The sequence below is a fragment of the Phyllobates terribilis genome, unplaced genomic scaffold (assembly GCF_046119375.1).
Source record: "Phyllobates terribilis strain yellow unplaced genomic scaffold, ASM4611937v1 Scaffold_8__6_contigs__length_399053987, whole genome shotgun sequence".
NCBI lineage: Eukaryota > Metazoa > Chordata > Amphibia > Anura > Dendrobatidae > Phyllobates > Phyllobates terribilis.
The window spans coordinates 242,645,696-242,659,435 of NW_027362768.1; the positions used below are offsets into that span (position 1 = coordinate 242,645,696).

Below are 13,740 nucleotides of genomic sequence, written 5' to 3' on the forward strand. Positions count from 1 at the left end.
TATCCCTGGCATGTTCCTTCTTTCTTTTTTTCCCTTTTTTCTTTTCTCTTTTTTCTTTCTGTCCTTGTCCTTATTCTTTCCCTTGATTCTACTCTTTTTCTTATTCTTAGTCTTCATTTCTCCCCTTTATTTCCCTTTGATATACCTCTCCATCTCTATGTATTTCTGTCCTGGAATTACTCTTGTTTCTGTCCACGGCGATAGCGCTACTTCCTATATACGTTACTGCGCGTGCACTATTTGATATCGGCTTTCTTCGGCTTTCTCCGTCTTTTTCCGTCACAGGTCGGCTCGCGCATGCGCACTAACTTCTTTTCGATTCGTCCACGCACCGGAAATGAACACACATGCCCACCTCAAAGCGCGCACTTATAGCGGTGAGGACATGGGCACGTACAGCGGCTTCCTTTGGATAGCACACTCGTGCTGCAGGACCCTATTAACACCAGGTAATACTTCTCTAAGATATATCTTACATTTATCTTATATATTTATCTATTTCTTGTCTCTACTCCTAGCTCTAGATACTATTTTTTTCTTAACCTGGGGATAATGAATATCACTGAGTTAATCTTTTATTTATACAGAGGGCTCTTTGATATGGAGATATTGGAATTATCCAGTGGATGCTCTTATGAATCTTTATTCTTTGACTTTCCTAGGGATATTTGAGAAACCTTTAGAAGAATATTTTATTGATGAATTTTGGATCTTTCTGATGAATTTTTCTGGATAAACTCTTGTTGATGGAAATTTGATTGTTATTTTTTGACCTCTATCCCTACTATTGTTGGTACTATATGATCCAGTAATATAATATAATGATATGAATTAAATATTAAAAAATTAAATAATTAAATATTAAAGGTAATATTATATTTTTGAATTAACAGTACAATACCATATTGCTTATATATTCTCTATTACATTGACATATTGTAAGCTGATGTTATCCTATATATAAAAAATGTGTAAAGAATGGTTGAAAATAATTTTCTTTAAAAAAATGGACTGTATGTAGGTCATTATGTCTTCTTGTGGTATACTGATTTTTGATTTTAGTTTTTTGTTTCCCTTTTTTATATATACAGATACCTTGAAAAAGGCCATTGTAGGCCGAAACGTTGATTCTATGTATCTGAATTCATGGGTCGATTGTTTAATATGAATAAAAAAGTCTAAATTGAAAATTTTGCAAATCAAAAATTATTGAGTGCTGGAGTTATTATTGACTTTTATGGTGAAATACAACTCAGCAAAAAAAAGCTGTGGACTGGCTCCGTACCGTCCCTGGCCACATTCACCTGTCCATGTGTTTGTGGTTAGGCAGTCCTTCCCAGTAAGTGCACTGGGGAGGGCATGGGTAATGTTGTGGGACCCGTGCTTGTGGAAGGCGGAGACGACGCCGGGACAAATAGTGGAGGCTGGGGACCGAGTATGGATACCCGGTCGCCGCCACCATAAGATTGTGAACAGCTTCTGCCTCCATGAGCCTAAAAGGCCACATTTCAAGTTCAAGCAGCTGTCAAAAATTTGGCAGTATAGTATTGCAGCCTGTGGGTTGGTGGGTGGCTGCCTGCATACTTGCGCTTGCATTCCAAGGTATGGGGTAGGGACAACTGAACGTTGCACTGGGACAAGGACGTGGACGGTGATTGTTGCAAGTCTGCAACTACAGGTGCATGGCGGGAGGCATCTTCGCATGCGCCAAGGATCACTTATGATGGGCACACTTTTAGGCAGTGACCTAGGAGTCAGAGATGCTTCCAGAGGTCTTCCCCATGCTGTTCCCATGTCTTTTCAGCACTGTATGCATGTGTCTGATGATGTGTCACACACCACATGGCAGATAAGGTTGTAAAATGTTAAAATGATATTTACTGGTGAATGCATTTGTCTTGGTTCAAAGCAATGCAAAAGTGCAAAAACCCATCAAAAACGCTACGTGTGAACATAGCCCAAGGTGTGGAGGAGTATTTTTGTTTTTGGTTATTTATTTTGCCTTATATACAAGTCATTACCCTGGAAAGGATGTTCCTTAACATATTTCCCAGGAAAATCCATTTTGGTTTTGTTTTTGTATGTTTTATTGTGAGTCTGTAAAAGTGGCGTAATACTCTGACAACGTTGTTGACAGCAGTGATCTGAGAGTCAGAGATGCTTCCAGGGGTCTTCCCCATGCTGTTCCCATGTCATTTGAGCACTGTTCCCATTGATTTGGGCAATTTTTAGGCCCTCTGCAGACTGCCGGGGGGAGCCGCCTGAAAAATGCTCGAGTTTCCTATAGACTTACATTGGGCTCGTTGCTCAGGTCGAGTACCCAAGTATTCCAATGTGCTCGACCTGAGCAACGAGTACCCGAGCATTTCAGTGCTCGCTCATCACTATAAATTACATTTTACTTTTTTCTTGCCATTTTCTGAGACTCATAATCTTTAAATTTTTTGCTCAATGGAGCTATGAGAGGGCTTGTTTTTTGGAAGGGGAGCTGTATGCGCAGTAAAGTCTTGATGACGTTGCAACAGGCAGACTGCCAATCTGCTCATGCGCCACCCCAGTGAGATCTTGGGCAGGGGTGACCGTACCTCTCTGTCACTAACATGAGGTAGGCAGGGAAATAGGCGGAGAGGCCAAAAAGCTATAAGTGCAGTGCCAGCCCTTCATCACTTTCAGCAAATTTGCAGAAAAATTTGCCAATGGATTTCTTAAAAATGGAAACAAGGATTTCTAAAATAAAGGTATGGACCTTATCAGCAATAGAGTGACTTTACAGTGCTGGCCAAAAGTATTGGCACCCCTGCAATTCTGTCAGATAATACTCAGTTTCTTCCTGAAAATGATTGCAATCACAAATTCTTTGGTATTATTCTCTTCATTTAATTTGTCTTCAATGAAAAAAACACAAAAAGTATTGTCCTAAAGCCAAATTGGATATAATTCCACACCAAACCTAAAAAAGGGGGTGGACAAAAGTATTGGCACCGTTTGAAAAATCATGTGATGCTTCTCTAATTCGTGTAATTAACAGCACCTGTAACTTACCTGTGGCACCTAACAGGTGTTGGCAATAACTAAATCACACTTGCAGCCAGTTAACATGGATTAAAGTTGACTCAACCTCTGTTCTGTGTCCTTGTGTGTACCACATTGAGCATGGAGAAAAGAAAGAAGACCAAAGAACTGTCTGAGGACTTGAGAAACCAAATTGTGAGGAAGCATGAGCAATCTCAAGGTTACAAGTCCATCTCCAAAGACCTGAATGTTCCTGTGTCTTCCGTGCGCAGTGTCATCAAGAAGTTTAAAGCCCATGGCACTGTGGCTAACCTCCCTAGATGTGGACAGAAAAGAAAAATTGACGAGAGATTTCAACGCAAGATTGTGCGGATGGTGGATAAAGAACCTCGACTAACATCCAAACAATTTCAAGCTGCCCTGCAGTTCGAGGGTACAACAATGTCAACCCGTACTATCCGTCGGCGTCTGAATGAAAAGGGACTGTATGGTAGGATACCCAGGAAGACCCCACTTCTTACCCCGAGACATAAAAAAGCCAGGCTGGAGTTTGCCAAAACTTACCTGAGAAAGCCTAAAATGTTTTGGAAGAATGTTCTCTGGTCAGATGAGACAAAAGTAGAGCTTTTTTGGGAAAAAGCATCAACATAGAGTGTACAGGAAAAAAAAGAGGCATTCAAAGAAAAGAACACGGTCCCTACAGTCAAACATGGTGGAGGTTCCCTGATATTTTGGGGTTGCTTTGCTGCCTCTGGCACTGGACTGCTTGACCGTGTGCATGGCATTATGAAGTCTGAAGACTACCAACAAATTTTGCAGCATAATGTAGGGCCCAGTGTGAGAAAGCTGGGTCTCCTTCAGAGGTCATGGGTCTTCCAGCAGGACAATGACCCAAAACACACTTCCAAAAGCACTATAAAATAGTTTTAGAGAAAGCACTGGAGACTTCTAAGGTGACCAGCAATGAGTCCAGACCTGAATCCCATAGAACACCTGTGGAGAGATCTCAAAATGGCAGTTTGGAGAAGGCACCCTTCAAATATCAGGGACCTGGAGCAGTTTGCCAAAGAAGAATGGTCTACAATTCCAGCAGAGCATTGTAAGAAACTCATTGATGGTTACCGGAAGCGGCAGTTATTTTGGCTAAAGGTTGTGCAACCAAGTATTAGGCTGAGGGTGCCAATACTTTTGTCTGGCCCATTTTTGGAGTTTTGTGTGAAATGATCAATGATTTGATTTTTGCTTCATTCTCTTTTGTGTTTTTTTCCTTGCAAGCAAATTAAATGAAGATAATAATACCAAAGAATTTGTGATTGCAATCATTTTCAGGAAGAAACTGAGTATTATCTGACAGAATTGCAGGGGTGCCAATACTTTTGGCCAGCACTGTACATAGATGACATTAGTTTTGTGTCTAAAAATCTGCTGACAGGTTCCCTTTAAAGTTACAGTTGTATTTCCATTCTACAAGTTACATCTAAAAATGATTGGAATTTTGTTGAACACAATGCGGGAGACAGTTAAAAATAGTTTCTTTATATGGTCCAGTCACACGTCGTAACTCAATAACATGCTAGCCTGGCAGTTCCAGTAACACAATCTAAACCTCATTACTTAATAAACCACAAACACAACATTCTTTTTAGTTTAATGAAGCTAGATGCTTGGAGACAGATGTTGAATTTTGGAACCTATTTTTTTACGGAATGAAAATGAGTGTACAAAATATTACTGCTTGTGTTTTCACATTGCGTGTACCTCCATTATTTTTAAGACCACAACTATAAGATGTAATTGAAGCTTATGAGGTCTATGATGAAGGTACACATGAGATATTCATATGTAAAATCCGTTCTAACAAGTATGTTCAGTTCTAACAACCAATGATATTCCATTTTCAAATTTGCACTAGAGAAAGCTGACATCTGATTGGTTACTGTCAATTACAGTACAAAAAACTTCTTAACCTCTGAGAATAGATTCATGGATTACATTGTATTGTTATGGGTAGAACCATGTAGGAGCCAGCACTCGTAGTATTCCATAAAAAAATAAGTTAATTGTTCAGATTAAAACATGAGTGGCAAAGAGCAGCACCAAAATAATTAACAATATTGCCTTTTTTGATACTATATATTATAATGGTGTATTGAGGTTATAAAATACTGCTATAAATCTAAAGCTAAACGCTGGTAGAACAGACATTTTTAACTTACCTAAAACACTTGTGCATGAAGCGTAAATCAGATTAATAATTAAGCTACTCAATAAACACCAGTACAAGTCCCCTGATTGTATGATAAACTAGCAGCAAAACAAAGACCTCACCCAACTCCAGATATCATTCATTCTTTTTGTCCTTGAAATCCTCTTTTTCAGTTATGGTTTATTTTTTCACTTGTTTGATGCCTAAATAGATGATGACACACATTGTATACTTGTAAAATTCCTAAGGGGCTCCCGTTCTGCCCAGTACATTCTCCAGAAATAGGGTGGCCTTTTTGATTCAAGTTGAACTCATTGAGAGATCATATCATTTTACACTTACAGAGCACTTCGTTCACAGCCAAGTTTTACTATCAGTTCCCAACAGCACCTGCTGTGAGTTCACATAATTCTCACTGCTAATGCCAGAAGCTTCTTACACTTCCTTATTCTGGCATAAAGTGACACTTGAAAAAGCTGAAGCACTACAGGCTACAAGCTTGGGGATCATGGTTTACTCCTTCACTACTATCAAGACACAAACATGGAGTATCTGGGAGCTCACCTTGCCTTTAAGTCACGCTGGCACAAGACTGATGAAGAACTCTGCAGACATAGTATGTCATTTGTTCTTCACAAGGCAATACGAACAGATTTCTTTGCAAGCTACCTCTACTTGTTAGAGAAATATCCTCTTGGTAAGTGAAAAAATGTGCATTTTATTGGAAGTAAATAAATGTGTTGGAGCATTTAAATAAGAACATCTCATCCCCATGCTGGATCATTCCATTTTATTTCTGGGTCCTATCTTGTAGTCACTTGTACCAAGCTGAACTTTTAAATCCATATTCAGCACCTATGTGTATGGTATTCCATTCATACCATGGATGCATTTTTAGCTGTTCTAAACTTGAATTATATTGTCACAGATATTGCTGCCATATTGTATGTTTTTTTATATTTATCATAAACAGTACTATGCAAAAGTTTTAGGCAGGTGTGGAAAAAATGCTGCAAAGTAAAAATGCATTAAAAAATACACATTTTAATAGCTTATCTTTATCAATTATCAAAATGAACAGTTGATGAACAAAAGAGGAATCTGAATCGAATCAATATTTGGCGTGTCTTCAAAACACCATCAATTCTTCTAGGTACACCTCCAGTTAGGTACTCCGTTACTGAAAGAGGTTGTTCTAAATATCTTGGAGAACTAATCACAGATCTTCTATGCATATAGACTTGCACAAATCCTCCTGTCGCTTCATGTAATCTCAGACAGAATTGATGTTGTTGAGAGCAGGGCTCTGGTGGGGCATTATCATCAGTTCCAAGACTCATTTTTCTCCGGGATCACAGCATATGCAAAATCATCTGTTTTACATCCATAAAAAACAGATGATTTTTCCAGTATATTGTCCGTTTATCTCAGTTTTTATGTCTGTATGCACACCGTGTGTCTGTTTTGTACGTCTGTATGGCATCCATTTTTTACATGAACAATTTAATAATAAAGGTCAAATACAGTTTGTTATCTTCATCACTGTAACCTATCGGTGAAGAACGCATGACATTTAGATGGCAACCCATATGGGATCTATTTTTTTATGCACCCATTAACGTATAATGAGCGAGTGTGATCCACACTACAGATCAAAGTAGTGAATGCTGCAGTTTTTTACACAAAGACCATCAATCAGCATGTAAACACGTTCATGCGGACCACCATATTTACTTGCGTTGGTCTGTGTACAGTCTGACTATCAGTTTTGCATACTGACAACACGTGGGCATTTAATACGTTCGTCTGAATAAGCCTTTAACTGAAGATACTTCTCAATGATATTGGCTGTATGTTTGGGGTCATTGTCCTGCTGCAGAATACAGTATATTTGGTGCCAATCAGATGTCTTCCTAATTGTATTGCATGATTAATAAGTATGTACATCTAGATGTGGGAAACAAAGCGCTCAATAGGATGATACTCTATGGAGGGAGAGTAGGAGAGTGCTGGTTAGGCTCACCTGATGGAGTTGTGACAGATATGACTCTTGTGTAGGCATGGAGATAAACATGCCTCCTACACATGCTGCTGCCCCTTGGCTGGTGGATAAATCCTCTAGGAGATATTGGGTCCAGTTGGATGAACATGTAAGTGGGCTGCACTGCTGGAGTAAATCAATTCTTCAGAGATGATGATGAGGAAAATACTTTTTATTCACAACGTGTTTCAACGCCATATCGGCGTCTTTTTCAAGTGAATTGTAGGAATTGTTAAGTATTGTAGTTCTGTCTCCCACCTGGAAGTGGATCGGGTACGATGCTACGCTACCTTGGTCGCAAGTGCCGCCATTGTCCTGCTGGCCCTGAGAGGGTACACTGTCAGCCTTTCCAGGTCATCAGGAAGGGGTCTGTTCACCCCGGAGGCAGAGCTACCACACGTGCAGGGAAACCGTACCAATCTTATTGAGCTTCTCGTTTTTGAGTAGGATGTGTGGGGACGCGCAACGCCGTATCTCCCACTGATTTCATTGCCTGTGGAACATGGGACACTGTTTTCCACGGTTGCCAGGCAACTCAGGACGCTGCTGTGTCTGGTACTTGGCAGTGGTGGGATTGTGTCCATTCTGCTGTGCAGGTTAGCAGGGAGTGGTTGTCTGGCAGTGATTGAAAGGTATTCAGCTCCTGATCATTTCCTTCAGCATCAGGCTGGCTATTTAACTCTGTTCCCAGCCCAGGTCTTTGCTGTTTATTGCAATTTCTATATGCTAGCAGTATTGGTTGCTCTCTTTTCAGAGTTGATCTTGGGGTTCTTCTCCTTGTCTCTTTGTGCTACAATCCCAGGATTTCTCGCAAAGGTTATCTGTTTCTTTACTAGGCACCGGCTGCGTCACCAGATGCCAGCTGCCCAGCAACAGCAGTCCTGGGAAGGGCTCTGCCAACGTCCCCCTCTCATTTACTGGGAGCTGGGTGAAGAGTATCCCGGCCCTCTAAGGCTCGACTAGCTGGAGCAGCTTGGCCAAGTGCATCTGTGGCTGCGCCTTTGCTGTTTTGGTGCTAGTCTTGCTGGGTCTCTCTGCGTTAGCGCATAACACTTGCTGCCATCATACCTTGTATAACACTAATGCTGGTGCCCCTGCATGGTTCTCCTGCCTCTTCCATGCAGGGATGCCGACATACCACCACAGCCGCATGGAGAGCTTCCCGTCTCCTGCTTCCTGCTCCCTGTGCACGCTGCACAGTCTTTCTGTGCATGGCGCACAGTCTGACTGGTGGCACGCCCAGTGCACGCTTACTCCCCTGTTCTTAAAGGGGCAGCATGCACACTGAAAATGCCCCCAGCCAATTGCTGGGAGGCATCTAGTATAAAAGGCACCCCAGTAGGGAGGTACCTGAGCAACGTTCTCACCTTGTTAGTGTTGACGCAGCTAATGAGTTGCTAGGTCCCTGGTCCTTGTGTGGCCAGAACCTGAACCTTAAACCTAGCAGTTCCTTGCGTCTGAAACTGCATATGGCGGTCCCTGCAGCCTGAAGCTGCACCGGCGGTATCAGAACCCTGAAGCTGCATCGGTGGTACCTTAACCCTGAAGCCACTCCACCAGTATCTGAAGCTGCAGCGGTGGTACCCAAACCTGTAACCATTCCATCAGTGCTAGAACCTGCACTTGTGTCAGTCCTGTTAGAGTTCCAGAGTTGGTACTGTCGGACAGGGCCGACTCCAGGTTTTTGTGGGCCCCGGGTGAAAGAGTCTCTGTGGGCCCCTTTAACACATACCACGCTTCATGATGCACAGATACCGCAGAGAAATATATATATATAGTACAAGGCCAAAGATTTCACTTCTTATAATACATGACCGATATCTATTGTAAATTCCACAACAGCTCAGAAACTGGTGAATCGCTCCATACAGAATAATGGCCCCCATAAAATGCTCCATACAGAATACTGGCCCCCATATTACGCTCTGTACAGAATACTGGCCCCGTTATAATGCTCCATACAGAATACTGGCCCCCAAATAATGCTCCATGCAGGATACTGACCCCCATATTACGCTCTGTACAGAACACCGGCCCCCTTATAATGCTCCATACAGAATACTGACCCCCAAATAATTCTCCATGCAGGATACTGGCCCCCATATTACGCTCAGTACAGGATACTGGCCCCCTTATAATGCTCCATACAGAATACTGGCCCCAAAATAATGCCCCATGCAGGATACTGGCCCCCATATTACGCTCTGTACAGGATACTGGCCGTCTTATAATGCTCCATACAGAATACTGGCCCCAAAATAATGCTCCATGCAGGATACTGGCCCCCATATGATGCTCTGTACAGGATACTGGCCCCCTTATATTGCTCCATACAGAATACTGGCCCCCAAATAATGCTCCATGCAGGATACTGACCCCCATATTACGCTCTGTACAAAATACTGGCCCCCATATAATGCTCCATACAGAATACTGGCCCCCAAATAATTCTCCATGCAGGATACTGGCCCCCATATTACGCTCTGCACAGGATACTGGCCCCCTTATAATGCTCCATACCGAATACTGGCCCCAAAATAATGCCCCATGCAGGCTGTTCCCCCCACATAATGCCCCATGCAAGCTGTACCCCCCACATAATGCCCCATGCAGGATGTCACCTCTCCCCTCCCTCATAATGCCCCATGCAGGATGTCACCCCCTTATAATGCCCCATGCAGGATGTCACCCCCTCCTCTTATAATTCCCCATGCACTCTGTTCACCCCACATAATGCCCCATGCAGGATGTCACCCCCCCCCTTATAATTCCCCATGCAATATGTCACCCCCTCTTATAATGCCCCATGCAGGATGTCTTCCCTCATTTAATGCCCCATGCAGGATGTCGCCCCTCATATAATGCCCCATACCGGATGTCACCCCTCATATAATGCCCCATGCAGGATGTCACCTCTCCCCCTATATAATGCCCCATGCAGGATGTCACCCCTTCTTATAATACCCCATGCAGGATGTCACCCCCTCTTATAATGCCCAATGCAGGATGTCACACCACCCCCCTTATAATGCCCCATGCAGGATGTCATCTCTTCCCCCCTTATAATGCCCCATGCAGGATGTCACCCCCCCCCCCTTATAATGCCCCACGCCTCCATATATTAAAAAACAAAAAATCAAATACTCACCTCGCTTCTCACCTGCTGCCGTTGCTCCGGACTCCAGCGTTGCCAGCATCTTCTGCTCTGCACTGTGACTGCTCAGGAGAGAGCGCGGTGTAAAGACGTCACCGCGATCTCTGACCTGAGACGTCACAGTGCAGCAGCCGCGGAAGAGACTGGACCTGCTGCGGAGGCACGGGGAGAGGTAAGTATTGTGCCGGGTGCCGGGGCCCTGAGCAAGCAGGGGGTGGCGGGCGCTGGCACCGCACCGCTCACGGGTCTCATAGTGCGCAGGGGTCCCCGACAGTGAGTGGGCCCCTCAGCCTGCTCAGGGCCCCGGCACTTGCCCGGGTGCACTGGGTTGCTGACGCCGGCCCTGCTGTCGGAGCCTGTTCCAGTATCTGAATCCAGCTCTGTCTGTGACTCTGTGTCAGTATCCATTCTGCCCGAGGATCCAGAACCTGTGTAGTCTTAATTGAGTCTGAATCCCGTCCTGCCAGTGACTCTGAGTCTAGTTCGTGTCAGCATTCTTGAACCTGAACCACTGGGCACCTTGCATTATGGTTCGTGTAGCTTCTGTCAATATGTAACTCAATGTAAATCATTTAAGGGAGCCATGACAGGCAGGGAGTATACTATGAGACATTTTGCTAAATGTAGAACTTTCGGTGTGGTTTATCTTTGTACCTGCTCATGCCCTATGGACTATATAGGCTAGACAAAAAGGCAGTTGCGAGTACAGATCAACGAATATTTGGGGGATATCCGTAACAATAGGGATACTTCTTTGGCACGTTATATTAATCTGATATACAAAGGGGACCTTAACGCAATCTCTTTTAGGGTTATTGAGGTTATCCCTCCTCCAGCTATACTGGGATAAAAAGATATTACAACGTGAAACAAGATGGATATTCTGGCTCGAGTCTGTAGCTTCAGGGGGACTTAACGAGAAGTTGAACTTTGTCAGCTTCCCTTGACTCTCTTTTGTTCAGTATTTTAAGGTCCTACTGAGAGGAAACATTTAGCCTAAAACATATAGGCATTTGGACTGTGTTATATATTCATCTATTTGTCAATATCTTTTTATTATTCACTATGTGGGTTATCTAGTTGTTGTCCCACTATTTTCATGATTTCCCCCCTTTTTCCCTTCCCTTTCCACTTTTTCATTGTCTAGCAGGGAGGTGGTGATAATTTTTCAATTGTCCGTAGCAGCATTATGTCAGTGCTTATGTATATCATAAGCTTAAATATGTCTGTTTAATCCTACCTGATTTAGGCATTTCCTTTGATAACAAACAATTGTGTTAGATGTCATAAAAGTAGGATGTATTATTATACTAGTAAGGGCTGTTGAGTTGTTCTTTTCTTCCCCTCCCTTCTTTTCCACTTTGGACCATCCACTCTGAGTTGGCTCTTAGCATCTCCATTGGCTGCTAGAGTAAGTATAATGGCCAGTGAGTATTCGGTCACGTGACCTAATTGGTTCCGGTCACGTGACCATTAAATGAAACGCATTTGTGTTCCAGCGACCATTTTGGAGGCTGTGACTGTGGAGTGCACCTACGCTTTAACAGGCATTTATGATATAATGGCCAGCGCGCTTGCGGCTTATTAATGGACGGGGCTCTTCCTGTCACATGGCCTGATGATTTCTGGTCACACGACCGCCATGTGAAGCGAATGTGCCGGCTGCAGCTGGGGTCACATGATGCCTGTAAGTGACCAGCGATAGCGCCCCTCACATGCAATAAAGAACACGCAAAGTATTTACAAAAACACTTGTTGCCACAATTTAAATCAATGGGGGCAATGTTAATAGTAGTTGAGAACCTATTTAATCTTATTCCTAATGCCTAAATACCTAAAGCTTGCGTGTATAATTTATCGGGTCATAAACGCACTGCTATGAAAGAATATGTAAAAGAAAGTTTACGGAAGGGTCATATTCGTCCTTCCTCCTCGCCTGTAGTTGCTGGGTTTTTATTTGATAGAGAGAAAGATGGAGATTTCTGTAAATTAAACAAAATTATGGTTAACAATACTTACCCACTTCCACTCTTCCCCGACCTATATAATCAGTTTACGGGGACTAAATGGTTTTCTAAACTTGATCTTAGAGGGGCTTGTAATTTGTTACGCATTCAGAAAGCTGATGAGTGGAAACAGTGTTTTTAACGTCTGAGGGTCTATATGAAAATGTTGACTGGACTGGAGATGGGGAGAAATGGGGACAGCAATGGTGATGGAGGAGGTGGGGGAGATGAGGGAGAGCAATGGTGATGATGGGTGGAGATGAGGGAGAGTGATAAAGGAGGTGGGGGGAGATATGATTGGCATGGTTATGGAGGAGGTGGGGGGAGATAAACATGGCATGGTGATGGAGGAGGAAGGGGAGATATGGCAATGATGATGGAGCAGGTGGGGGGAGATATGGCAATGATGGCAAAGTGTAGCACCCCGAGGGCTCGGCTGCTACAGGGGTATTGCACCTCGAACCAGAGGTGTGGTATTCCACTCCCGGGTAAGGATGGAGTGTGGACTAGAACTCAGTTAGCTGCATGCACCACACACACCCCATTTCCGAGGAACAGACCGACGGTACTCCCACTAGAAAGATGTGCAGGTACGACAGCTTCTGTTCCTGGCTGGAGTGGGGAGGGGGGGGAGGAATATCCCAGTGGTGTAGGGGCAGATGGGAGTGGGTTTCTGGGCATAGGAAGGAGCCCATTGGTTGCTAGTCACCTGGGCTCGGGTGTCAGAGGGAGTATAAAAGGTGGGCACCATCTTAGGAGTGAGTGCAGTCAGACAGAAGAAGAGTGAGAAGAGGAGTGACAGGGAGCAGCAGCCCTGTCTGGGTGCTGCCCCTGGAGGGAGCAAGAGTGAAGAAGAAAGGAACAAGAAGCAAGGAAAGAATGAAACATAAGGAAAGGCCCAGAGACATGAAGCAAGAAGGAACCCGAACACGCTAGGAGTCAGCGGGTGAAGGGTTGGCAGATCAGGGTACCGGATCCCAAACTGGTGGAGGCCACTTATCCTCAGCCAGGAACCGGAGGTCGTGGCCACGTCTTGGTGCGACCACTCACTACACCCACCACGAAGGCACGCCACATAGGGTCAGGGAGACCGGAGAAAGGTTTCGCCACCAGAAGGCCCGAGGAAGCTGGACATGGGTGGGTCCCTAGTGGGGACGGCCAGAGAAAGGAACGGGGAAAGGAGTTCAAGGTCACACTCTGGAACTGCCTGGGGGTTGGTCGAGCCCCGTACCTGGTGGACGCAGCATGGCTCGGGTCGTCATCGCCTGCAGGACTGACGTTAATAACAACTGTGAGTAAAGCATTGAAAACTGCAATCAGT

The 13,740-nt window shown here is 44.0% G+C and overlaps 1 protein-coding gene and 1 long non-coding RNA gene across 2 annotated transcripts in view; one reads left to right on the forward strand and one right to left on the reverse strand.

The window, feature by feature from the left end:
* LOC141156494 (uncharacterized) overlaps positions 1-5,359 on the reverse strand; it is a 32,647-nt gene extending 27,288 nt beyond the window's left edge. Inside the window, exon 1 of the long non-coding RNA XR_012247643.1 lies at positions 5,229-5,359. This is a non-coding gene — a long non-coding RNA (uncharacterized lncRNA). The remainder of the gene's footprint in view (positions 1-5,228) is intronic.
* Positions 5,360-5,607: 248 nt separating this feature from the next.
* Positions 5,608-13,740, forward strand: part of NTMT2 (N-terminal Xaa-Pro-Lys N-methyltransferase 2) — a 156,932-nt gene continuing 148,799 nt past the window's right edge. The window contains exon 1 of the mRNA XM_073642689.1: positions 5,608-5,915. Within this exon, the coding sequence (XP_073498790.1) occupies positions 5,762-5,915 (154 nt within the window). The 5' untranslated portion in view covers positions 5,608-5,761. The remainder of the gene's footprint in view (positions 5,916-13,740) is intronic.